At 42.3% G+C, this 27,984-nt stretch overlaps 1 protein-coding gene across 4 annotated transcripts in view; it reads left to right on the plus strand.

Annotated features, from left to right (window-relative positions):
• Nucleotides 1–27,984, plus strand: part of DOCK5 (dedicator of cytokinesis 5) — a 280,689-nt gene that overhangs the window by 170,263 nt on the left and 82,442 nt on the right. For 2 of the 4 annotated variants that reach the window (XR_015170066.1, XM_086416473.1), the window contains exons 15-22: nucleotides 2,232–2,330; nucleotides 7,457–7,529; nucleotides 10,931–11,034; nucleotides 12,139–12,322; nucleotides 19,938–20,035; nucleotides 20,252–20,341; nucleotides 21,640–21,740; nucleotides 24,995–25,129. Coding sequence is in view for 3 of the 4 variants with exons in the window: in XM_086416473.1 (XP_086272599.1) it covers nucleotides 2,232–2,330; nucleotides 7,457–7,529; nucleotides 10,931–11,034; nucleotides 12,139–12,322; nucleotides 19,938–20,035; nucleotides 20,252–20,341; nucleotides 21,640–21,740; nucleotides 24,995–25,129 (884 nt within the window). In the remaining variant the exon portion in view is untranslated. The remainder of the gene's footprint in view (nucleotides 1–2,231; nucleotides 2,331–7,456; nucleotides 7,530–10,930; nucleotides 11,035–12,138; nucleotides 12,323–19,937; nucleotides 20,036–20,251; nucleotides 20,342–21,639; nucleotides 21,741–24,994; nucleotides 25,130–27,984) is intronic. The other 2 variants (XM_086416475.1, XM_086416474.1) reach the window with 2 other exon arrangements.

A 27,984-nucleotide genomic window follows, 5' to 3' on the forward strand; every position in this document is an offset into this window, starting at 1 on the left:
CAGTGTGCAGGCTCCTCATTGCAGTGGCTTCCCTTTGCAGAGCACAGGCTCTTGGGTAGAGCAGTTGAGGCACATGGACTCAGCAGTTGCAGCTCCTGGGCCTAATAGTTGTGGTGCATGGGCTTAGTTTGTGCCAAGGCATATGGGATCTTCCCAGATCAGGGATCAAATCACGTCTCCTACGTTGGCAGGCGGATTCTTTACCACCGAGCTACCAGGGAAGCCCCTGATGTAGAGATTCTTAATCATTTTCAAGTAATTTAGACACTTTCAATCTGATAAGGTCCTCCTTTCGATCTGGAGGGTACAGGTCCTCCACCTGGGTGAGCTGAACCAGTGGAGGTGCACTGCTTAGAGCTGTTACACTGGAAGGGCTCTTGGTTCGAGGTCAACTACCATGCTTTTTAGTTTTAGAGATCATCAAACTGCAGCCCAGAGAGGATAAGGTGTTCTCTCAGGGAAGCACAGGACCCAGAGGTGATGCAGGAAACAGACACAGGTGTCCTGACTTCCGGTCCATTGTTCCTCCAACAGAAGTTAAGTCTTGATTCTGACGTCATGGAGGAGGATAGGCAAGGGGTGGTCACGGCAGGCTTTTACTGCCCAAGTGACCTCTGGCTCCTCTTGTGTGAGCCATAGTTACCTGCTGGGGAGTCCACTCCATTCACTGAGTGCATCGTGGTGAGGGCACAGCAGAGTACACCATCCACCACTTCCTGGGGATGTGCTTGTCTTTGAAGGAATCAGTTGTTTAAAGACAAGTTGTCCTCTGCATAGAGGGAGAAGCAGAATGCCGTGGGCCACAATTGGGAATGATTTCTTTGTGCTGTTAGGAGAGCCCTTTCGCCCCAAGAGTTCAAGTACACATCGTGGCTTTGCTAACTAGCTTGGAAGTACCCCCACGGAGGCCTGACTCTACTGCTCTAAGTGGTTCCTTTCTAGGAAGAGCCACAACCCTAAGTTCTAGTGGACACACCACACCTATGTACCAAGTCCTTAAAACAAGAGTGTAGACAGGACCTCACTCGGCTTTACATATGCAGTGTGCTTAGCTCTGGGTCACCCTCATTAGACCTCCATTCGCTGAAAGAGGAAAGAAGAAAGGAAGGAAGGACAGTATATGGTTGGAATGGAAGAGAGAATAAAAGTTTCAGCAAAGAGGAATGTTAAGCTGGTACTGGCTGCCTTAGCAACTACGCATCAAGATACTTGGACCCTCAAAGTGCTAGAAACTCACTCACTCTTTTTTTTTTTAATATATAATTTAATTAATTTATTTTTGGCTTTGCTGGGCTTTTCTCTAGTTTGTGGTGTTTGGGGGCTACTCTCTAGTTGGGGTGTGCAGGCTTCTCATTGCAGTGACTTCTCACGTTGCGGAGCACAGGCTCTAGGGCATGCGGGCTTTAGTAGTTGTAGCACATGGGCTTAGTAACTGCGGCTTGCAGACTCTAGAGCACAGACTTAAGAGTTGCGGTGCCTGGGCTTAGTTGCTTTGGGATCCTCCCAGATCAGGGATCAAACCTGTGTCTCCTGCATTGGCAGGCAGATTCTTTACCAATGAGCCACTGGGGAAGCCCAAAACTCAGTCATTTTAAATTAATTTCTTTTATTGACATATGGTTGCTTTACAGTGTTGTGTTTGTTTCAGGTATACAGCCAAGTGTCTATCTGTACAGCATTATCTATCGATCATCTATGTATATTCTTTTTTAGATTCTTTTAACATGTAGGTTTTTACAACATATTCCATATAGTTCCCTGTGCTGTACAGTAGGTCCTTGTTACCTATTTTATATAGAATAGTGCGTATCTTTTCATCTCAAGTTCCTAATTATTCCCACTCCTCAACCTTCCCCTTTGGAAACCAGGAGTTTGTTTTCTATGTCCATGAGTCTGTTTGCATTTTGTAAATAAGTTCATGTCTGTCATACTTTAGATTCCACATATGAGTGATTTCATATTTGTCTTTCTCTGTCTGACTCACTTCACCACTTAGTATGACAATCTCTGGTTCATCCATGTTGATGCAAATGGCATTATTTCATTCCTTTTTATGGATGAGTAGTCTTCCATTGTATACATGTAGCACATCTTCTTAGAAAGTCATCTCACTCTTCACCCCAGAGGTAATCAGCTTATGGATGCCAATGTAAGACGTGCGCTAGCCATGTGGAGTACCCTGACTGTCTAGATAATATTATCACCTCCTAATTTTTTCTTTCCATCCAAAGAAAGCGATTCATCCTGGTGCTGGATATGAAGGCATTTCTGAGTACAAATCAGTGGTGTATTATCAAGTCAAGCAGCCCTGTTGGTATGAGACCGTCAAGGTGAGAATGTGCTATCAGTAACTTCTGTCATACATGAAACCTCTTTTAGATTCCTTTCTTTTTTAAAATTAGGATATAGTTGCTTTACAATGTTGTGTTAGTTTCTGCTGCACAGTGAAGTGAGTCAGCTATATGTATACATATACCCCCGCCCTTGACCCTTCTTCCCACCCCACTCCCCTATCCCACCCCTCTAGGTCATCACAGAGCATTGAGCTGAGCTCCTTATGCCATACAGCAGCTTCCCACTAGCTCTCTGTTTTACACGTGGTAGTGTATATATGTCAATCTCAGTCTCCTGATTCATCCCACCCCCTTTGTCCACACATCTGTTCCCTACGTCTGTGTGTCTATTCTTGCCCTGAAGTAGGTTCATCTGTATCATTTTTCTAGATTCCACATATATGCATTAATATACTATATTTGTTTTTCTCTTTCTGACTTACTTCACTGTTTGACAGACTGTAGGTCCAAACACATCTCCACAAATGACCCTTTTACCCACCAGTGATTTCCTCCTTTATCCTGAAGTTTTACACAGGTTGCCTGTGGTGTGCCATAAGAAATGAACTGATCATCGTAATTCTTTAGAAGAGCATTTCTCTTTCAGAAACTTCAGAAATCTTAAATAACGTTCTAGTTTGTCAACGTGTTGAAATTTGGAGAAAAACTTGTGGTTGTAATGATGTAAGAGGCTGCCAAGATGGTCCAGCACCAAATGGAAATTTTCACACTTTCATGAGCAGTTTCCTAACATTTCTCTCCTTCTTGGCCTCTAACCAAGTTTGCTGGGCCTCTTTTCAATTTAATTACGTGGTTTTCAGATTCCAAAGCGCTCTTGAGATCAGTCAGCTCATGTGAGCCTTGCAATAGCTCTGCAACTGAAATGGTCTGAGTTACAGTACCCCTTTTTCTTTTTGTTAATCGTTCACCACACTGAGCAGCATGGGGGATCTTAGTTCTCCCACCAGGGATCCAACTTGGGTACCACCTGCATTGGAAGGCAGAGTCTTAGCCACTGGACCACAAGGGAAGCCCCAACAGTAGCCCTTTTTCTAAAGAGGTAACTGAACTCAGAGAAGTGAAGCAGCCATGTTCCTCTAGCTGCTCTCTGTCAGAGTCTACACTAGAGCCCACTTTTTCTGAAACCTAGGCTCCACTAGCTCTTTCTTTTTTTATTATTTTATAATTGAAGTATAATTTATTTGCAGTGCTTTGTTAATTTTGGCTGTACAGCAAAGTAATTCCATTATCTATATGTATTTCTAGTTTTTGTTTAGTCACTAAGTCCTATCTAACTCTTTGTTACCCCATGGACTGTAGCCTGCCAGGCTTCTCTGTCCATGGAATTTCCCAGGCAACAATACTGGAGTGAGTTGCCATTTCTGTCTCCAGGATATCCTTCCGACCCGATAGAACCACATCTCCTGCATTAGCAGGGGGATCCTTTACCACTGAGCCACCCGAGAAGCTCATCCATATATATATATATATATTCTGTTGAATATTCTTTTCCATTATGACTGAGATCAGGATACTGAATATAGGTCCTTGTGCTGTACAATGGAACTTTGTTGCTTATCCACGTTGACTTTCTGATTGTCAGAGTCTTAAAAACTCTAAATAACTAAAAAATAAATTGCCCTTGTATCTTAATTCAGAAGTAACCATCCTCCACAATGGTTGGAGGCATAATAAATGCACAAAGATGGGCACAATAAAGGACAGAAATGGTATGGACCTAACAGAAACAGAAGATATTAAGAAGAGGTGGCAAGAATACACAGAAGAACCACGATGATGTGATCACTCACCTAGAGCCAGACATCCTGGAATGCAAAGTCAAGTGGGCCTTAGGAAGCATCACTGTGAACAAAGCTAGTGGAGGTGATGGAATTCCAGTTGAGCTATTTCAAATGCTAAAAGATGATGCTGTCGAAGTGCTGCACTCAACATACCAGCAAATTTGGAAAACTCAGCAGTGGCCATGGGACTGGAAAAGATCAGTTTTCATTCCAATCCCAAAGAAAGGCAATGCCAAACGATGTTCAAACTACTGCACAATTGCACTCATCTCACATGCCAGCAAAGTAATGCTCAAAATTCTCCAAGCCAGGCAGTGAACTGTGAACTTCCAGATGTTCAAGCTGGATTTAGAAAAGGCAGAGGAGCCAGAGATCAAATTGCCAACATCTGCTGGATCATCAAAAAAGCAAGAGAGTTCCAGAAAAACATTTACTTCTGCTTTATTGACTACGCCACAGTCTTTGACTGTGTGGATCATAGCAAACTGTGGAAAATTTTTAACAAGATGGGAATACCAGATCACCTAATCTGCCTCTTGAGAAATCTGTATGCAGGTCAGGAAGCAACAGTTAGAACTGGACATGGAACTACAGACTGGTTCCAAACAGGAAAAGGAGTACATCAAGGCTATATATTGTCACCCTGCTTATTTAACTTATGTACAGAGTACATCATGAGAAATGCTGGGGTGGATGAAGCACAAGCTGGAATCAAGATTGCTGGGAGAAATACCAATAACCTGAGATATGCAGATGACATCATCCTTATGGCAGAAAGCAAAGAAAAACTAAAGAGCCTCTTGATGAATGTGAAAGATGAGAGTGAAAAAATTGGTTTAAAACTAAACTTTCAGAAAACTAATATCATGGCATCTGGTGCCATTCTTCATTGGAAATAGATGGGGAAACAGTGGCAAGACTTTTTTGGGGGGCTCCAAAATCACTGCAGATGGTGACTCCAGCCATGAAATTAAAAGACGCTTGCTCCTTGGAAGAAAAGTTATCACCAACCAAGATAGTATATGCAAAAGCAGAGACATTACTTTGCCAACAAAGGTCCGTCTAGTCAAAACTATGGTTTTTCCAGTAGTTATGTATGAATGTGAGAGTTGGAACATAAAGAAAGCTGAGTGTCGAAGAACTGATGCTTTTGAATTGTGGTGTTGGAGAAGACTCGAGAGTCCCTTGGACTGCAAGGAGATCCAGCCAGTCAATCCTAAAGGAAATCAGTCCTGAATATTCATTGGAAGAACTGATGCTAAAGCTGAAACTCCAATACTTTGGCCACCTGATGTGAAGAACTGACTCATTTGAAAAGACCCTGATGCTGGGAATGATTGAAGGCGGGAGAAGAAGGGGACGACAGAGGATGGAATGGTTTGGTGGCATTACCAACTCCATGGACATGAGCTTGAGTAAACTCCGGGAGTCGGTGATGGACAGGGAAGGCTGGCGTGCTGCAGTCCATGGGGTCGCAAAGAGTTGGACACAACTGAGCAACTGAACTGAACCATCCTCCACAATTTTACATACTTAATATGTCTTGAATCATGCTGTGCATGCAAGTTTAAACTAGGAATAAAACCACCATACGACCCAGCAATCCCACTCCTAGGCATATACTCTGAGGAAACCAAAATTGAAAAAGACACGTGTATCCCTTGTTCATTGCAGCACTGTTTACAATAGCTAGAATATGGAAGCAACCTAGATGTCCGTCAAGAGATGAATGGATAAAAAACACCAATACAGTATACTAACGCATATATATGGAATTTAGAAAGATGGTAACAATAACCCGGTGTACGAGACAGCAAAAGAGACACTGATGTATAGAATAGTCTTACGGACTCTGTGGGAGAGGGAGAGGGTGGGAAGATTTGGGAGAATGACATTGAAACATGTAAAATATCATGTAAGAAACGAGTTGCCAGTCCAGGTTCGATGCACGATACTGGGTGCTTGGGGCTAGTGCACTGGGACGACCCAGAGGGATGGTATGGGGAGGGAGGAGGGAGGAGGGTTCAGGATGAGGAACACATGTATACCTGTGGTGGATTCATTTTGATATTTGGCAAAACTAATACAATTATGTAAAGTTTAAAAATAAAATTAAAAAAAAAAGAAATTGTGGTACATAGGTACAATAGAATAATACTCAGCCATAAAAAGGAACGCATTTGAATCAGTTCTGATGAGGTGGATGAACCTAGAACCTATTATACAGAGTGAAGTGAGTCAGAGAGAGAAAGATAAATATCGTATTCTAACACATATATATGGAATCTAGAAGAATGGTACTGAAGAACTTACTTACAGGGCAGCAGTGGGGAAACAGACATAGAGAATAGACTTACGGACATGGGGAGAGGGGAGGACGGAATGAGATGTATGGAAAGAGTAACATGGAAGCTTACATTATCATATGTAAAATAGAGGGCCAATGGGAATTTGCGGTGTGCCTCAGGAAACTCAAACAGGGGCTCTGTATCAACCTAGAGGGGTGGGATGGGGAGGGAGCTGGGAGGGAGGTTCAAAAGGGAGGGGATATATGTATACCTATGGCTGATTCATGTTGAGATTTGATAGATATTTGCACAATAGTCCATTATATAACCACACCATAATTAAACTCTTGCCACAAATTCTCTGCTCTCTACATTGCCCCATGCCTCTGTTTTCCCTGTCTCTTCTCTACATATAAGCAGCAAAAAGAAAAAGCTTCCTTTTCTCCAGTATTTTATCTTTTTGTTCTAGTGTGTGTATGTGCTCAGTCATGTCTGACTCTTTGTGACCTCATGGACTGTAGCCTGCCAGGGTCCTCTGTCCATGGGTTTCTCCAGGCAAGAATACTGGAATGGGTTGCCATTTCCCTCTCGTGGGAACCTTCCCGACCCCGGAATCGATCGTGGGTCTTCTGCCTTGGCAGGCAGATTCTTTACCACTGAGCCACCAGGAAAGCCCTTTCCTTCTGTTATAGTCCCTAAATGTTATTGTATTCACGTACAGCTTGTAGTCTGAAAGGTACAGGTACTGATGTTTTCACTCTGAAGCATCTCCTGCTTCATACTTGAGAAGACACTAGAAATTTGTAGTATCTCCGCTTTCAGAATCTATGATAAATAGCAAAGATGATCTCTTGAGCTTTACTTGGTTTTGAGAAATAGCTAAAGCTCTCTTGAATGAAGTCCTCCACGAAATCTCACTCTATCACAATGACTCCTTATGACCAGATACTAAAATGGGCCTCATTTTATAAAATGAGCTTTGCGTGCCAAGGACTGAATTAATATAAACTCGTAATTCTGAATTATTATACAGGTGTCCATTGCTATAGAAGAAGTTACTCGCTGCCATATAAGGTTTACCTTCCGACACCGGTCGTCTCAGGAATGTAAGTATTAGGAGGTCTGTGACATACTTTCATCAAAACAATATCTTTCATCAAAAAAACCTCCTGCTTGACAGCACTTTTGTGTGTCTGTAGAACAAGATATTTGGCATCTTTGAGGATTCACTGGTGCTAAGGAAATATTTTTTAATGAATTTTTCTAGGTTTCCAGGATTTGTGTTGTTCATTCTGTATCAGAATTTCCCCAAAATGTGTTCTGTGAGTACTAAGGTTCTCTAAGATGCTAATAGATGTTCTCTGACACAATGAGTTTCACAGTTGGATAGAGATAGGAAATGCTTGTGTATTATATTTTCCTCTTAGGCATTCACAGTGTATGTTGTCATATTGCTGAGAAATCCTGAAGCCAGAAAAGTTTTTAATCTCTAGTTTCCCCAATTTTTTTCTAATGAAAGAACTATTTCAAATTTTAGATCATAGTTCATGAGTTGACGTTTCTAAAGTACAAACAAAGGAGAATATTGTTTATTTTCCGATTGATCACAAGTGTCTGGAAGTGTTGTTCTTATTCAGCACTGCATGAAAGTCCAGTCCTTCCTTCCAAACTGAAATTTTTGACTGCCGTCTGCCTACCAGACTGCAGGCCAGGCCCTCAATAGATAATAGCAGACAGGACTCAGGCGCTGCTCTGAAAAGTCTCTGTGATCTAGTTAGAAAGATGACTATGAAAACAGACAATGAAGGTCAGATCAATGTGACGTGTTACAACAGCAAATGTGGAGTTGTAAGCCTAGCACCCAACCCTGCCTGGGGATTTCCTACAACTCCTAAGATTTCCTACATCCTGTCTGAGCCTCGAAGATAGCAGAGGTTAACCCAGCGAAGGGTGATGGTGGAGAAATGTGTTTGAAAAAGGAAAGGGCTGCTGAAGTGGGAGCAATTATAATATTAAATTGAGCCATCTTAAAGTGCCAGTTTTATAGGTCAGTAGCAAATAGTCAAATATTAGCAATTTCGTCCAGTTCTACATTATACTGAAGGAGCATTTCTCAAGTTCTTAGTTTGTACCAAATACCATGTGGTATTTATATTTATACACTGTCTTGTTTAGTATCTACAGTAGTCTGATAAGATCCATACTACTTTTATCCACATCTGTACATAAGGAAAGTGAGGCACAGAGATGTTAGGCCCAAGGTTGGGCTTCCCTGGTAGCTCAGCTGGTAAAGAGTCCCCTTGCAATGCAGGTGAACCTGATTTAATTCCTGGGAAGATCTGCTGGAAAAGGGATAGGCTACGCACTCCAGTATTCTTGGTCTTCCCTGGTGGCTCAGCTGGGTTCGATCCCTGGGTTGAGAAAATCCCCTGGAGAAAGGAACAGCTACCTACTCCAGTATTCTGGCCTGGCTATTCCATGGAGAAGTCCATGGGGTTGCAAAGAGTTGGACATGACTGAGTGACTTTTACTTTCACTTTGCCCAAGGTCACAGGGCTAGTAAGAACCCAGATTGACACCTTGGCAGTCTGATTCCAGGCAGGCTGGAGCAGGGTCATGAAAAGTGAAGATTCTTTTCAGACCATCTTGTAGAGGAGCCATTAAAGAGTGTTGTATAGGTCAGGAGTCCCTACCTTCTGGAGTCTAATGCCTGATGATCTGAGGTAAAGCTGATGCAATAATAATAAAGTGCACAATAAATGTAATGCATTTGAATCATCCTGAAACCATTCCTCCTGCCCCTGGTTGTGGAGAAATTATCTTCCATGAAACCAGTCCCTGGTGCCAAAATGATTGGGGATTGCAAGTATATAGGTGGTGGTGGTGATTTGGTTATCTATTTATAACAGCTTTAGTCATGGTATCCCCAACCAAACTGGACACGGCCCAAGTGGCCATTGAGAGGAGAACATATGAACGGACTATAGTATAATCTTTTCATAACAGATACCTGCTCAGCCAGTCTGGAGACACACGAGACCTAGCAGAGCTTAGAGGTGTGCCTGTGGGGAGAAGGGGCCACGAGCCACCCCAGCCATAGACATCTGAGTAGGGAACATGGTGAGCTCAGAGGCCAACTCTGAAGACCAGGAGGGAGGCCCTTTCCTTCCTCAAGAGGCTGGATTCTCCCTCCCAGATGCCACAAGAAACACATAACCCCTTTTCCTGGCACATTGGCATCTTGGAAAAAGAGAGGAACAGAAACCTTAGATGGCATCACAACTTTGTTATTGTTCAATGGCTAAGTTGTGTCTGACTCTTTGCAACCCCACAGACTGCAGCACACCACGCTTCCCTGTCCTTCACTGTCTCCCGGAGTGTGCTCAAGCTCATGTCCATGGAGTTGGTGATGCCATCCAACCATCTCATCCTCTGTCGCCCCTTCTCTTCCTGCCCTCAGTCTTTCCCAGCATCAGGGTCTTTTCCAATGAGCAGGCTCTTCGCATCAGGTGGCTAAAGTATTGGAGCTTCGGCATCAGTCCTTCCAGTGAATATTCAGGATTGATTTCCTTTAGGATTGACTGGTTTGATCTCCTTGCTGTCCACAAACCTTGAAATATAATAAATAAAATACTTGCTGAGGTACTTCCCTGGTGGTCAAGTGGCTGGGAATCTGCCTACCAATGCTGGGGTCATGGATTTCATCACTGGTCTGGGAAGATCCTACTTGCTGAGGAGCAACTAAGCCCATGCACCACAGTTACTCAGCGTGTGCTCTAGAGCCCATGCTCCAAATAAGAGAAGCTGCTGCAATGAGAAGCCCATACACAACTATAGAGTGGTCCCTGCTCAGCACAGCTAGAGAAAGCCTGTGCACAGCATCAAAGACCCAGCGCAACAAAATATAACTAAATACATATATACAGAGTGTACATACATACATACTGAGTCTGTTTTAAAACAGCAGTAGTGAGATAGCCCATGGAATGGTTTGGAAGCATGGCATTTGACCTGATTAGGTTTGATTTTGGAAATTCATACCAAAGAGTGGAGAGATGTTGGGTGGTTGAAGGGCTAAAGACAGAGAGACCTGTTATGAAGAGCTTATGGGAATACAGGGAAGTGATGAGGGTGGCCTGGACTCAGGAGGGAACAGCAGGAATGGAGAGAAGAGGTGTCCAGAGGCTCTTAGGATGTGGGGTTAGCCTGGAGGTGGGGTCAGTGTCGATACTCATTGTTCTGATTGGATGTTTGAGTGGATTCTGTTGTCATTCATTCATAAATATAGGAAGAGCAGGGTATGTGTGGGGGGCACCAGAAGATTTCAGTTAAGGAACTATTTCCTTCAGGGAGGCAGTGACATGGATAATCCATGTGGCTTATTGGAGCTCACTGTACTAATTGATGAGTGTGCGGTCGAACACCTGACTGCAGAGCCATCAGCTGTCATAGCCATCACTCCTGGTATTCTTCTGTCCTGCTCAGACATATATTCTTGTCTTTTCAGCCAGAGATAAATCAGAGCGAGCCTTTGGCGTGTCCTTTGTGAAGCTGATGAACATAAATGGCACCACTCTGCAGGACGGGAGGCACGATCTGGTGGTGTATAAGGTGGTGCTAAAGAAAGAGGCTGAGGACCTCCTTACTCCCTCTGAAAATGATTCTGAAAACTCCTTTTAGACTTCGTGTATAACTATCAGAATATTCTCTAGAGCTGTATGTGTTCGCACCTACCAGTCTCGAATCCCAGAGGACTGTGGTCACACTAGCTTCCTGGACTCCCATCCCCTTCAGTCTAATAAATGATGGTCCTGGGACTTCCCTGATGGTCCAGTGGGGAACAGCCAGTCACACTTCCACTGCAGGGGGCGTGGGTTCGATCCCTGGTTGGGAAACTTGGATCCCACATGCTGTTCAGCATGGCCAAGAAAAAAAAAATTTTTTTTTTTTAAAGGATGGTCCCTCCTCCTTCTGCAAATGGCATCATGGAGGTGAACAGCCAGAGGTTGTTCTCTGGCTTTCTGTTCTTTGCATCACCCCTTGTGGAGTGTTGATAACTGCGCTGTTGGGCTGGGTTAGCAGGTGGTGGGTGTGGTGGTGGGTGTGGTAGGATGTGGTTTTCATATCAGCATGAGCCAGGCACCGTTTCTGTGCTCTGGGGCCCCTCTTCCTCCGGTATCAGTTTTGTCCTTATTCTTCCTTCTGAGTGCTGCAGAGCTCTCATTCCCACTGAGATTTTAGAGTCGAAAGTAGATATTGAGAAGATCTCATTTGTCCAACAACATCAAGGAGGATTTTTTCAGTTGATAGCTTTTCTGAGATGAAGCTGCCTGAAGTGTATTTCTGTTAATAGCTCCTGAGCTCAGAATTAGTGTTGGAAGCCATGGCTGGCTGTTTCTTCTCAGGGGACCCAGTGAAGTATAACTGTGACAATTTACACATTCAGGAAAACCATCCTTACTCTTTACTTACGTATTTATAACACAGACTAGGATACTGATTTCTGCTTCATTACTTATTCCATTTTCATACAATGTTTAAATTATTTCTAGGCTCAGATTTTTGAAAAATATCATAACACCTCAGAGTTAGAAGGGATCTACTATAAAAACTTTCTTATGCTAGAAATACACTGTGCTCACGATAAATATTATTTTATTTGCATCCAAGGGATTTTGTCTACTCTCTGGAGTCCCTGACATGCTTCCTTTGCAGGGTGACAACAAGAAGATGGAAGATGCTAAATTCTACCTGACCTTGCCTGGAACCAAGGTGGAGATGGAAGAAAAGGAGCTCCAAGCATCTAAAAACTCAGCCAACTTTGCACCAGCCAAAGACAGCACAAAGGACAGCTTTCAGATTGCCACCCTCATATGTTCCACGAAGCTCACCCAGAATGGTAGGCGTGGTGACTAGAATGACACCAGAATGGGTTTTCTATTGGGTCCTCCTGGGCTCCTTTGTTAAATTCAAGAGACTGGACCATCAGTCTTCTGAGATGGGGTCCTAGGCTTTCTGGATTCTGCTCTTTGCGTGATGTTCTAGGTAGAACTATTAGATAGCTAAAGCTTTTTATGAGGCTTCTTTGTCTGTCTTTGAACCAGGATGAAAAACCTGGTGTTTTTTAAATATGGTAAAACCTACAAATGTATTCTAATGGAGGCTGTAAAATTTGAAGGTCTTATGTTTCATTCCTTCAGTGCAGCAAAGAGCTCTAATACTGTTCTTTGTATAATGTGTGTAATGAGAGATTGTGGTAGCAGGGGAAGGACACTGGCAGGCAAATATCCGTGCCTTGCTCAAGAAGGATGGCAAAGAGCAGGGAGGATTTCCTGTTAGCCTTTCCATCTGTTGCCATGTAGACTCCTCTTTCCCCATTTTTTTCCTCAAGCAGTCAGAGAGTTTTCATAAAATCAGCTGAACAGTTCAGAGTCAGCTTTACTCTGTCCCTTCTTGAAATCTGATAGCAATTTTAACTTCTCTTGTGTATATCATGGCATTTGATAGCCAATAACAGCTTCTTATTTACTTAACCTATGTAATTTCTAAGGAGTGCTGCTGGATATAGTGCTCCAAGGGTTAGATGCTCTGTGGACTTGCTTTAAAAATTCTGTATCTCCTGTGCTGTGTGGATGATTTGTCCCTTTGACCTTTGAGAAGAGTTGGGGCTCTGCCTTAGGGAGATGATAAGGTAGACAAAGCAGCTGAGATATAAGGGACACTCAAGGATCATCAGATAGCATGTGTTCGGTCTTTAGAAAGGGTCTAAAGATTTATTTTGGTGAATCATGGTTGGGTAGAGAATATGGATAGTATTTCAACTTGAGCAAGTGTCTAGACTCAATAGAGTGAGGCTTAGCGCTGTTACTTATGGGAAAGTAAAAGCATGCACCAAAAATGAAGCCAGAAAAAAGGCGAAACTATAAAGACGTGAAAAGATCCATGATTACAAAGGGCTCGGGGAGAGAGGGAGGGATGAACAGACAAAGAGGGATTTTTAGGACAGTAAAGCTATATGCTAAATGATACCCTAATGGGTACAGGGATATATGTCACTGGACATTTGTCCATACCCACAGAATATACAAAGTGAAGCCCAACTTAAACGACAGCCTTGAGTTCATGATCTTTATCAGTGTTGGCTCATCGGTTGTAATAAAGGTACTACAGTAATGCAGGATGTTAATAATACTGGAAACTCTGCAACCTTGAAAGGATATTTGGGAACTCTGCATTTTGGGCTTAATTTTTTCTGCAAGCCTAAAACTGCTCAAAAAAATAAAGACTGCTGTGGCTGCTGCTGCTAAGTCGCTTCAGTCATGTCCGACTCTGTGCGACCCCATGGACGGCAACCCACCAGGCTTCTCCATCCCTGGGATTCTTCCGGCAAGAATACTGGAGTGGGTTGCCATTTCCTTCTCCAGTGCATGCACGCATGCTAAGTTGCTTCAGTCGTGTCTGACTCTGTGCGATCCTATGGACAGCAGCCCACCAGGCTCCCCTGTCCACAGGATTCTCTAGGCAAGAATACTGAAGTGGGTTGCCATTTCCTTCTCCAAAATAAAGTCTATTAATTAGGAAAAGAGAAACACCTTAAAAATTAAGCTAGAAAGCATTCTGAGCTTACATGTCAAAACTGTATCCACGATATAACCGTTGTTAGGGAAAAAGTAAGTATAAATAAATTGTTGATAAAAGGTTAAATCAGATCAGATCAGATCAGTCGCTCAGTTGTGTCCGACTCTTTGCGACCCCATGAATCACAGCACGCCACGCCTCCCTGTCCATCACCAACTCCCGGAGTTCACTGAGACTCACGTCCATCGAGTCAGTGATGCCATCCAGCCATCTCATCCTCTGTCGTCCCCTTCTCCTCTTGCCCCCAATCCCTCCCAGCATCAGAGTCTTTTCCAATGAGTCAACTCTTCGCATGAGGTGGCCAAAGTACTGGAGTTTCAGCTTTAGCATCATATTGGAAATGATTAAGAAGATGTATCAGAGATTTTAAATATTTTCAGACCCTTTGGTCTAGTACTGTGACCCCTAGAAAGTGAACGTAAATGGACAATGAGGGATGTGCACAAAGATTTTTGTAGGAGGAGGTTTCCCTATTATTCATAATGGGGGAACACGGCAAATAATCCAGATGTCCAGTAGTTGGGGATGAGGTCAAAGTCTATAATGTTATTAAATGATAAAATATATGAGACTGTGAAAAAAGCTGGCTTGGCCAAAAATGTCCATTCAGGTTCCTCTGTAACATCCTCAGAGAAACATGAATGAACTTTGGGGCCAACTCAAGATTTCAAAACAAAGACATAGAAAAATGTTAACAGTACATAGAACATAACCTTAGTTTTGTTTAAATATATAAGGAGAATTTGGAGCCAGTTGCCTGGGTTCAGTTCCCAGCTCTGCCACTTGCTAGCTGGTTCATCTTGGACAAGTCACCTGATCTCACCTGCTGTCGGCCTGGACAGAGTAGGAAGAGGGGACAGATAGGGCGGCCTTGTGCGTATTTGAAAAGACAGGGTATTCCCAGCAGCAGATCGTAAGTGTTATTGTTTCTCTGCTTTCTTCTAATATGATGGGAATGATAAAGAACCAGTTCAATTTATTCTGAGAAAGAAGCAGCTGAGGAACATAAGTAAACCGTCAACTCTACGAGGGCATTTGCTGATCAGGAATGTATCTGTTCTCCTTTTACACAGAGACTGACCAGAGGTGTTGTTCCTTAGCCTTTGGAGGGCTGTTTGGACTCCAAAGGTCAAAAGCCACTGGACTTTGTCACAAACAGAGCCTGTAGGTGCTTTCATTACTTTATGAATTTTTTCGAAACTAGAACAGCTCGATTTATATGGGATCATTTTGTTGCTGGACCGTTTGGAGGGTGAGAATAGATTTGTTCTAAAAAAGGGAGAGGGGAGTCAAGTCTCTGCAGGTATAGGCCTTGCACCAGGCTTTCACAGCTGTCTCATTTTACCCATGGACATCCTCGCACAGGAAGACATCCATGTTGTTATCATTAATGTCAATATGCTGATCAGAATGCTGAGTTAAGAAACTGAAATATTAGGCTGGCCAAAAGTTCATTCAAGTTTTTCTATAACACCTTACCTAATACTGTGCCTGAACTCATAAGTAATGGAGTTGGATCTGAAAATACATATTTGTAGCAAAATTTAGGTTTTTTTTGTCATTTTTTTCTTTCTTAAATGTTGCAGTCCTAATCTTTTCCCAAAGGTAATCACTACCCTAAATTTGAGGACTGTCAATTAGAGGATCATGAATTCCTACATACTTCTGATGGAGATATAAGTTGAAACAACTTTGGATAACATTTAGGTAGTATCTGATATGGTTGAAGGTGGTCATTCCTGATAACCCAGAAATATACTCTAGTTTTATACCTCAGATAAGCAGCTGTACCCGTAAACCGGGAGGCATATGAGAATGTACACAGCACAGTTGTTTATGATGTCTCAAAACCACAAACAACCCATCTGGTTTTGGGGGCATTGTTTTGTTTTTTGTTTTTGGCTGTGCTGCTTTGGCTTGCAGGATCTTAGTTTTCTGACCAGGAATTGAACCCAGACCCTTGGTGTGTAGGTGTGGGGTCCTAACCATTGGATTGGCAGAGCGTTCCCCCATCTGGTTGTTCATTGACAGTAAAATGGATGAACAAATTCTGGTACATCCATATAATGGGATAGATACTATACAGCAATGAAGTTTGTCAGAGCCATTCATCAACCTGTGTGAATCCCAGAAACACGGCGAGTCTAGGCCTGTTTCTGTGACTGTGCCACCACTTTTCTTGCCCTAAGACCTTATGGTTCACCTTTGCCAAATACATCCTTAATATGAGCACTGATGGAGCATGCAAGCATCTCTAGGGAATAAACCTCTAGGCTGATGAGCGGGTGCTTGGCAGATGCTAAAATCTGCTGCTCGACTCTTCTCTGCTGATGGCGTATCTAAGTCCTTTTCCTTAGGTAGCGCTCGTGAAATGAAGTGTAACCAGTGGAACAGAATGGTTGACTAGCCTCGGGCAGAAATAGGAGATGGGAAGCTGGAATGGACAGTGCCTAGTGGACAGGTCTAGCACAGTGTCTGTTCTGAAGTATTTATGTAAGGAGTGAAGAATTGTCTTGTGTACACTACCAGTTTCCTTGGGGCTGCTGGTTTTGATTCCATCCTGCTATGCCGTCTGATCCAGCGTGTACTGAACACCTGCTAGGTGGCTAGCACTGTGATGGCTTTAAGAATGAATACAATATGGTCCCTCCCCTCAAGTGTTTCAATCTATGGGAAGAGGCAAAGAGGTGTCAAGTGTGTCCTTACTTATTTGTCCTAATGTACATATATATGGACAGGGAGTGCAGATAGAACAGAATGATTGGTTATGTCTTCCTAGAGGGAATAAAGTTTGAAATGAGTCTTGAGGTAGAAGTAGCAGCTGACCAAATCCACAGCATTGGGTTGGCCAAAAAGTTTGCTTGGGTTTTTCCATAACATCTTTTTTTTTCTTTTTTTTTTTTAAATAAATTTTAAAGTGTATTTATTTATTACCTATTTGGGCTTCCCTGTTGGCTCAGACTGTAAAGAATCCATCTGCAAATGCAGGAGACCTGGGTTCGATCCCTGGTTGGGAAAATCCCCTGGAGAAGGAAATGGCAACCCACTCCTGTATTCTTGCCTGGGAAATCCCATGGACAGGGGAGCCTGGTGGGCTATAGTCCGTGGGGTTGCACAAGAGTCGGACACAACTGAGCAACTGAGCACACATCATTTACTGGCTTCATCAGGTGTTGGCTGTGGTGCACGGGTTTCTCTCCAGTTGCACCAAGCAGGCTTCTGAGTGTGCGAGCTCGGTAGTTGCAGCGCGTGGGCTTAGTTGTCCCGTAGAGTAGAATGTGGAATCCTAATTCCCTGCTGCCGCTGCTGCTGCTGCTAAGTCCCTTCAGTTGTGTCTGACTCTGTGCGACCCCATTGACGGCAGGCCACCAGGCTCCCCCGTCCCTGGGATTCCCCAGGCAAGAACACTGGAATGGGCCGCCATTTCCTTCTCCACCTAATTCCCTGATGAGGGATCAAACCTGTGTTCCCTGCATTGGAAGGCAGACTCTCAACCACTGGACCACCAGCGAAGTCCCTCCATAACAGCATATGGATAAAACCTGAATGGAATTTTTGGTCACAGCAGTATAGTATTTCTGGACATTTCAAACAAAGGGAAGTAAAGACAGGAAATGATTGAAGAGCATGCCACAGCTTGGGGAGTATTGAGTTGATCTGTCTGCCTGTGATGGGCTGGCAGGCAAACCCTAGGAGGGACCTTAGCACCTTCTACTGTGAATGCTATTGGGATTTTATTTTGTTGACAGTGGGATGTCTCTAGGCATTGGAGGCTTCCCAGGAACTAAACATGTGCATGCCAGTAAAACAAACACACTGAAGCAGACTGGCTGTTCTCAAGAACAGAATGCATTTTCAACTCCTTATATATGTGTTTATACAGATCCATTGATTAAAAATACATAGTGCTACGCTTACTAAAAAATGCTCTACGAATAGTAATAGTAACTTGATGTACTAGACAAAATGATAAAGTAGTAATGGTCCAGATGCCTGCTTTAGTATGACACTAAAGTGACACTTTCAGTATCTAGACATTCATTAGACCTGTAAATGGCTTGTGGTTGTGTAGTTGCTACGTCGTGTCTGACCCTGGTGACCCCATGGACTGTAGTCCACCAGGCCCCTCTGCCCATGCGATTTCCCAGGCAAGCATACTGGGTTGAATTGCCATTTTCTTCTCCAGGAGATCGTCCTGACCCGAGGATCGAACCTGGGTCTCCTGCATTGCAGGTGAATTCTTAACCACTGAACCACCAGGGAAGCCCACTGTAAGTGGTTTATAGATCCCAAATTCTGCATTTTAAATCCAAAAACACCCGAAGATTTTTGTCGCAGAGTTACCCTGCAGGCCATTCATCTGTTCTACCATCCTTCAGTATAGCAACCCATCTGATTTGCCATCTGTTTTATTTCTTTGAAGAACTCTGGGAGGGAGTATGATAGAATAGCAAGGACGTGATTTTGGGGAATCAGAAAATCTGTTATTAAATTCCATTCATGCTGTTCTCTGGCAGTTGTGTGATCTAAGGCGGGTAATTTAATTTCACAAAGCTTAAGTTTCTTCATCTCAAAAATGAAACAAATAAAATGAAACAGAATCTGTTCTTGGTTACCAAAGGGGAAAAGTGGGGTGGAGGGATAAATTAGGAGGTTGAGATTAACATATACACACCTATGAAATAAATATACATACCTGTAAAACATATACATACCTATATATAACATATACATACCTATATAATAGGTAGCCATCAAGGACTTACTGAATAACACACAGGACTCTACTCAGAGTAGTTCTCTGTAATAATCTATATGGGAAATAGAATCTAAAAAAGAACATATATACATATATATGAATATATAATTTTTATATATTTATATATATAATTATGTGTTATATATATTTACATATTATACATTACTGTGTATTCTTACATATAATTCTTATATATTATGTATACTCAGTATTATTACAGTATATATTCTTATATATTCCTATATAATTCTTATTTATTCTTATATAACAATTCTCTGTAATAATCTGTATGGGGAATAGAATCTGAAAAAAAAACATAAATATTTATATATTCTTTTTACATATACATATTACATATTCTTATAACTAAATCAGGCTTCCCTGGTAGTTCAGAGATGGTAAAGGATCTGCCTGCAATGCAGGAGACCCGGGTTTGATTCCTGGGAGACCCAGGGAAGATCCCCTGGAGAAAAGAATGGCTACCCATCCAGTATCCTTGCCTGGAAAATTCCATGGACGGAAGAACCTGGTGGGCTGTAGTCCATGGGGTTGCAAAGAGTCGGACATTTCAGAGTGACTTTCACTCACTCACTATAGCTGAATCATTTGCTGTACACCTGAAACTAATACAGCATTGTAGATCAATGATATTCCAATATAAAATAAATTGTTTTTAAGTTAAAAAAAATCAGTGAAATCTCTACACTGTGGATGTGATATTTAAATGAATTAATGTACATCTGTAAGTTTGTTTTCCCCTCTGCATCCACCAAGACACACAGAGTGACAAGGGACAAATTAAGCAGTACAGCAAATTAAAGGTCGGTAGGTTATTTTAGTGATTCATGTGTAAGACGGTGATATCTTACATGAGAGGTGTGCATTCTATTCAGGAAATGTTTTAGGTTCTTGTACAATTGTGGTTGGTTTTTTTTCTCTGTGAAGAAGGAAAGATTACTAAAAGGTTTTCTTTGAGTTAGGTAAGAGACAGTAAATTAAAAGACTGCGTAAGGTTCTAGCCACCTGCAGGAGCAATGATCTCCTCTGCAGAGCTGTGTGTGTGGGTTGCTCTGCACATCTGTGTCTAACGCTTATGGTTTGTGGTTGTTCTTCCCAGTTGACCTGTTAGGCTTGTTAAATTGGCGCTCAAGCCCTCAGAATATTAAACACAACTTGAAGAAGTTAATGGAGGTGGATGGAGGAGAGATTGTGAAGGTATGTTTATTTATTCACAGGTAAGACTACAGCCACTGCATCCTTAGTTCAGCATCTTAAATGAACCCAGTGGGTGTAAACATAACCCTTAGTCTGCATTGGGAAGCAAGTGTGCCAGTTTTTAGGAAAATGCTATTTTTAAACCTCTTCTTTTGAAATCTAATTCTCCTCATATTTCTGCACTCATCAGATAACCTCTCTGTTTCTTATCTTCAGTTTTTGCAAGATACACTAGATGCACTTTTTAACATCATGATGGAAATGTCAGATGATGAAACATATGACTTCCTCGTGTTTGATGCACTGGTAAGCAATTATGCATGTTAACCTAGTGTTCATTCTCACAACTTTGTGGTTTTTGATAGTTCACTATTATAAATAATGGTGACAATATCCTCCTGCATAAATATTTATATACATCTCTCTGATGAATTCTTGAGGCAACGTTCCCAGAAGTAATGTTAGATACAATTGACTTCTTAAATTTTTTATTTATTTATTTTTGGCTGTGATGGGTCTTGAACTTGAACTTCTCTCTAGCTGCAGTGCTCAGGCTTCGTTGCCTCATGGCATGTGGGATCTTAGTTCCCCAGCCCAGGATTGAACCTATGTCCCCTGCATTGGAAGATGGATTCTTAACCACTGGACCACCAGGGTGGTACCTAGATATGATTGACTTATAGTCAAGACCTTTTTTCTTCAATTCCTGTTAAATCTTCCTTTTTGATATGCTTTTTCTTTCTCATTCGGGAAAATGAGGTATTTTACTACATTTGACATAAGGAATCCCTTTAACTTGATTTAAAATCGTCTGGCCCTAAACCAGAACATGGGCTTCCCAGGTGGCTCAGTGGTAAGGTAACCGCATGCAATGCAGGAGATGCCGGAGATCCAGGTTTCATCCCTGGATGGCAAAGATCCCCTGGAGAAAGAAATGGCAACCCACTCTAGTATTCTTGCTTGGGAAATATGGACAGAGGAGCCTGGTGGGCTGCAGTCCATAGGGTTGGAAAGAGTCAAAAATGGCAGAGTGACTAAGCACGCATGCGTGCATCATAAGTAGGTGCAAAGTGGTTATTTGTTGGTTGTGTGTCTGGTAGTGATAAGATGGCACCTGATAAGAGTTAACATCTGAGCAGAAAATTGAGACCCAGAAATCTGGTGAAGTTCAGTTTTTAGGGGCACCCACACTGCGCTGAGGAGAGAGACGTCGTTCAGTATTTCATTAGCTGTATCCTTGAGATAGTATCTATTATTCTCTAGGAAACCCCTCCCCACACCCTGCCCCCTCCGATTCCGTTTTCTTCCCTGACGTGTTTACCTGTGCCCGCCCGCTCTCTGTGGCGGTCAGCTGTCTGAGGCCAGGGGTGCTGGATTGTATTGTCTTCCTCCCAGCATTTACCACAGTGCCTGACACTTCATGGTCTCTCTGTTCATGTTAAATAAAAAGAAACCTGAGACTTCTCTTCAGCTCTGGAATAGTAATGTTGGGGACGCTGCCAGAATAATCAAGAAGGAAAAGACCCCATACACTGAGACCCAGCTTGTTGACTGAATGCCAGGGTTTGTGCTGTACTGCTATTTATATTTTTCACCTTTGGCAGGTGTTTATTATTTCACTGATAGGAGACATCAAGTTCCAGCATTTCAACCCTGTTCTCGAGACCTACATTTATAAGCACTTCAGCGCCACTCTGGCCTACGTGTGAGTACCAGGCCCGGGAAGGGTCTGTGGTTGGGTTGTCGGTTTGTGCTCCAGGGGCTGGGTTGTTGAGAAACCAAAAGGCCGTGAGCTGAGGACCTGCACCTCTAAAGTACAGAACCTCGTGCTAAACTTCTTGGTGGAAAGTGGGAACCATCCAACAATTCCGCCTATGGAAAAAGGATTATATTCAGGCCCTCATCTCTGGGAAGTTATGGAAGAGATAAGGCTGTACTGCCTTAAGAATCCAGAGCATCTATAGGTGAGGAGTTGAAGTGGTTAGGAGCATGATCCAGGACAGAGGACCCTACCCAAGATCTTAGGAGGTGGGTGTCAGTGAGATCACCAGAGGTGCCAATGGGATCAATCAGAAGGTGAAGGAGGACCACATACGAGAGAACTATAGGTCATGCCCTCAACTCTATACAACGAATGCTTTGTAGAAGTCATTGCTTAGAGCAGGGGTCCCCAACCCCCAGGTCATGGGCTGGTACCAGTCAGTGACCCAGTAGGAACCAGGTCCCACAGCAGGTGGTGAGTGGCTGGTGATCATGTGAAGAAAGCTTCATCTGTATTTACAGCCACTTCCCATCCTTCACATCATCGCTTGAGCTCTGCCTGCTATCTGATCGATGGTGCCATTAGATTCTCATAGGAGTGAACCCTCCTATTAACTGTGCATGCAAGGGATCTAGATTACAAACTCCTTATGAGAATCATCCTGAAAACTATTTTCTGTTCCGCTGGTCTGTAGAAAAATTGTCTTCCACAAAACTGGTCCCTGGTGCCAGAAAAGTTGGGGACCACTGGCTCAGAGGATAGAAAATGGTTGAGTTTTCTTTCTTTTACATAAGAGGGAATGGTCCCCACCTTTCCCAGAGTGAAGCCTTCTTTCTGTCTTTGGATTTTGAGACCTGACTGGTGTTTACTCTGAGCTTTGCCTTGCAGTGCCCAGCTCACCACAGTGTGGCCTGTCCCCAGCCCCTTGCATTCTGGTTTTTGTGCAGAGCAACACGATAGTGACAGGAGTGCAGTTGAGATGGCAGGGATGTTTCTCACGTGGCTTATGCCTGATTGTGCCAGTTGTTGCCAGCTGATCTCTCAGGCTACCTGCTGACCTGCTCTGTCATTCAGACCTTTGATCCCATGTGTCTTTTTCTGAACTAAACAAGAAAGTTCTCGGTTTTATCTGCATAATGGTTCAAAAATGTAATAAAACATAAGTGACATTAAAGCATAATCAGCAATTAACACAATGGATATAATGCCCTCTAGGTTCAGGGAAGCAGCAGATAAACCAATGAGGCAGTTCTTTACACCCAGTAGTCTGAATTTCCAAGGCAATAGCCACAAGAGACAAAATCCTTCATATGATCTTACTTATTTGTGAAATCTAAAAAAAAGTTGTTGTTCAGTAGCTCAGTTGTGTCCGACTCTTTGTGACCTCATGGACTGTAGCACGCCAGGGTTCCCTGTCCTTCGCTATCTCTCGGAGTTTGCTCAAACTTGTGTCCATTGAGTCAGTGATGCCAATGAACCATCTCATCCTGTCATCCCCTTCTCCTGCCTTCAGTCTTTCCCAGCATCAGGGTCTTTTCCTATGAGTCAGCTCTTTGCATCAGATGGCCAGAGTATTGGAGCTTCAGCATCAGTCATTCCAGTGAATATTCAGGATCGATTTCCTTTAGGATTGACTTGTTTGAACTCCTTTCAGTTCAAGGAATTCTCAAGAGTCTTCTCCTGCGCCACAATTCAAAAGCATTAATTTTTTGGCATTCAGTCTTCTTTGTGGTCCAACTCTGGAAAAACCAAAGCTTTGACTATATGGACCCTTGGCAAAGTGATGTACAAATAGTACAAACGAACTTATTTACAAAGTAGAAGTAGAGTCACAGATGGAGAAAACAGCCTTACGGTTACCAGGGGATACAGGAGGGGAGGGGTAAGTTGGAAGATTGACATATACACAGCTACATATACACTACTGTATATAAAATAGATAACTATTGATAATAAGACCTACTATATAGTACAGGAAACTCTCCTCAGTACTCTGTAATGGCCTATATGGGAAAAACATTAAAAACAGTGGGTGTATGTATATGTGTAAACTGATGCACTCTGCTGTACACCTTAAACTAACACATTTTAAGTCAACTGTACTCAAAAAAAGAAAAAGATGAAATCCTGTCATTGGATCTTTATTACACAGAGCCAAGTGCAGGACTCCAAGTGGTGTGCTTCTGGTAATCTGAGTTGATTTGCAATAATTGATCAATTCTACATGATTGCTATGAATTTTTCTTAATACTGGGAAAACTCAAAAAGATTCCCAGAAGAAAAGTTCAACATTTCAGTGCCCTCAAAAATGTGAGATGGCCCCAAATTAAAACAGTGCCTAGTCCAAAGACCCTAGAAAAGCATAAAGAGCAATCCCAGAGCAGTTTTATCTGTTCAGATGCTCAGAGCTCTGGGCTGCTCTTCTCAGACAATAAAATTTTCATCTGGCTCCAATTTGGAGATTCTAAAAAGTTGGGGCAGATTGGAGGGAATTTGATTTCTTTTAAGGTGGCTACTTAGGCAGAAAATTCCATCCTTACAAGAACATTTGAAAAAGTCGGCATAACATGTTGTTGTTTTAGTCAATAAGTCATGTCCTACTCTTTGCGACCCCACGGACTGTAGGCCACCAGGTTCCTCTGTCCATGGGATTTCCCAGACAAGAATACTGGAGTAGGTTGCCATTTCCTCCTCCAGGGGATATTCATGACCCAAGGATCGAACCCGTGTCTCCTACACTGGCAGGCGGATTCTTTACCACTGCACCACCTGGGAAGCCCCTGTGTAACATACTAGAGATTAAAATACCCTCGCAATTCGCGTCCCTTCAGCTCTTTTTCTTGATCCTTTTAAAAAGAATGGAAGGGGAGTTCGAGGGAGAATGGATACATGTATCTGTATGGCTGAGTCCCTTTGCTGTCCACCTGAAACTATCATAACATTGTTAATTGACTATATTTCAATACAAAATAAAAAGTTAAAAAAAAAAAAAAAGAATCCTGCAAAGGAAAAGAAACTATCCCTGGTTTATAAGCAGAAGGGAAGCTAGACTGCAGTGAAGAAGAAATTTCTAGAAGAAATAGTTACTATAGTTACGACTTCTTCCTCAGAAGCCAGGTTCCCTTTTGTCTTGTGCACCTTGGGCCCCAGAATACCGCTTTGCCCACTGACGCTTTTCTCTTTCTCCTCTTTTTCAGGAAACTCTCCAAGGTACTGAACTTTTACGTGGCAAATGCAGATGATTCCAGCAAGACGGAATTGCTTTTTGCTGCTTTGAAAGCCTTAAAGTACTTGTTTAGGTTCATCATCCAATCTAGAGTACTCTACTTGAGGTAATGGTGATGGTAATACGATGTTGATGCTCTCCACCCTCTCTGACAGTATTTTTTTCTTATTCCTTGTGTACATGTTCAGCTCTTTGAGCTTTTGGATCATGGAACTGTCAAATTTCAGAACTTCAGAGCTGAAGATGAGAGTGGACTTGTTGTTTAGTTGCTCAGTCCTGTCTGACTCTTGGCAACCCTATGGACTGCAACCCACCGGGCTCCCATGTCCATGGGATTTCCCAGGCAAGAACAGTGGAGTGGATTGCCCTCTCATCTCCAGGGAATCTTTTCGACCCAGGAATCAAACCCGTGTCTCCTGCACTGCTGGCATTTTGTTTACCACTGAGGCACCAAGGAAACTTAAGGGTGGACTGTGCAACCTTTAAAGGAGGTTCATGCCAAGTCCTTTTGGGTCAGCAGAATTTCTAAGGCAGTAGTGGCAGTTGGACTGAGGGATGCAGGTGGCTACAATGTGCAACCTAAATGAGAGCCTTTGTTGGTGACAGATGTCTAGGAAATCAGGTTCCTGTGGCAAGAATGTATTTAAAATAGCAAGGCGCTTCACGGTGATATTGGACGTGCAGATCTAGGATCGTGAACTGTTGTTGGAAGTAGATGGAAATAGTGGCTGTTGTTTGGAGGATTTGTGTCTGAGGTTTGTGTTTCTTTGCTGACTTAAAGCTGAGGTGCCTGGTGAAACTAAGCCCTAAAGATATGATAATTCCCAATTTGAATTCCTAGGATAACTGTTCCATCAAAAACAATAGAAATCAAAAATGAAAAAATCACTTTTCTGGGAATGCCCACAACCCCATTGCCATCACTACTGGATTTCCAAACTGTTAAACTATATTTCTAAGGCAGATGTGTACTTTGGAAACTACAGGTAACATACTAAAATGTTAATAGGCATAAAGCTGCAAGTAAGAGGCTTGCAAGCCTGTGATTTGAGCATGTGTATTTTTTTAAACGTTGTTTTTTTAAAAAATCATAAAATTAAAGGCAAACAACATGGAAAAAAACTTGTAACTTATAGTAAGGATCAAAGGTCAATAAATTTACTGATTAAAGGCTATGAACTTCCAGATGTTCAAGCTGGTTTTAGGAAAGGCAGAGGAACCAGAGATCAAAGTGCCAACATCCACTGGATCATCAAAAAAGCAAGAGAGTTCCAGAAAAACATCTATTTCTGCTTGATTGACTATGCCAAAGCCGTTGACTGTGTGGATCAGAATAAACTGTGGAAAATTCTGAAAGAGATGGGAATACCAGACCACCTGACCTGCCTCTTGAGAAACCTATATGAAGGTCAGGAAACAATTAGAACTGGACATCGAACAACAGACTGATTCCAAATAGAAAAAGGAGTTCGTCAAGGCTGTATATTGTCACCCTGCTTATTTAACTTATATGCAGAGTACATCATGAGAAATGCTGGGCTGGTAGAAGCACAATCTGGAATCAAGATTGCCAGGAGAAATATCAATAACCTCAGATATGCAGATGACACCACCCTTATGGCAGAAAGTGAAGAGGAACTAAAAAGCCTCTTGATGAAAGTGAAGGTGGAGAGTGAAAAAGTTGGCTTAAAGCTCAACATTCAGAAAACGAAGATCATGGCATCTGATCCCATGACTTCATGGGGAAACAGTGGAAATAGTGTCAGACTTTATGTTCTGGGGCTCCAAAATCACTGCAGATGGTGATTGCAGCCATGAAATTAAAAGACACTTACTCCTTGGAAGGAAAGTTATGACCAACCTAGATAGCATATTCAAAAGCAGAGACATTACTTTGCTAACAAAGGTCCATCTAGTCAAGGCTATGGTTTTTCCAGTGGTCATGTATGGATGTGAGAGTTGGACTGTGAAGAAAGCTGAGTGCCAAAGAATTGATGCTTTTGAACTGTGGTGTTGGAGAAGACTCTTGAGAGTCCCTTGGACTGCAAGGAGATCCAACCAGTCCATTGTGAAGGAGATCAGCCCTGGGATTTCTTTGGAAGGAATGATGCTAAAGCTGAAACTCCAGTACTTTGGCCACCTCATGCGAAGAGTTGACTCATTGGAAAAGACTCTGATGCTGGGAGGGATTGGGGGCAGGAGAAGGGGACGACAGAGGATGAGATGGCTGGATGGCATCACCGACTCGATGGACGTGAGTCTGAGTGAACTCCGGGAGTTGGTGATGGACAGGGAGGCCTGGTGTGCTGTGATTCATGGGGTCACAGAGAGTTGGACACAACTGAGCTACTGAACTGAAAAATCAACTACAGAATGATAAATATCCTTACACAATACAAACCAAAAATATAATTTACTAAAGAAAACAAGTGGTCAGTTAAATTTTTTAAAAAATTTATACTATTAAAATGTAATACATACACCATCTTTACCTCTGCATTTAATAAAGGTGAAAAATCTTTATCATCCTTTGGTAAGAGTGGACAAATTTAGCCATGTGTTTTAATGCTGATAGGAATACAAACTCTTTAAGCATGGAAATTGGGCACTGTGGATAAAAATCAAACATATACACATAAAGCAGAGGAAGATATTTGTCCAGTGATAAACCATCTAAAAATTTATGAAAAGAAATCCATCAAGTATGAACAAAGATGAATGTTACAGTATGTATATTGCAGCCTTTCAAATGTAGGGTATTTGAATGAGGTAAGAGAACCCTGATAGGTTCAAGACTAAGGTAGAAAACATAATATCACAATTTCAAAAATAATTAGGACTGGATGCATAATATGCTAAAATTGTAGTAAAACTGTAGGTAAGAGGACTTTAGGTTTATTTTTTAATCTGCATTTTCAAAGTTTCTACAGTGAATTTGTACATTTTTATGGTTTATAAACA

This window comes from Bos grunniens, chromosome 8 (assembly GCF_055505025.1).
Source record: "Bos grunniens cultivar Pamir isolate PY7600 chromosome 8, Bosgru_T2T1.0, whole genome shotgun sequence".
NCBI classification, from domain to species: domain Eukaryota; kingdom Metazoa; phylum Chordata; class Mammalia; order Artiodactyla; family Bovidae; genus Bos; species Bos grunniens.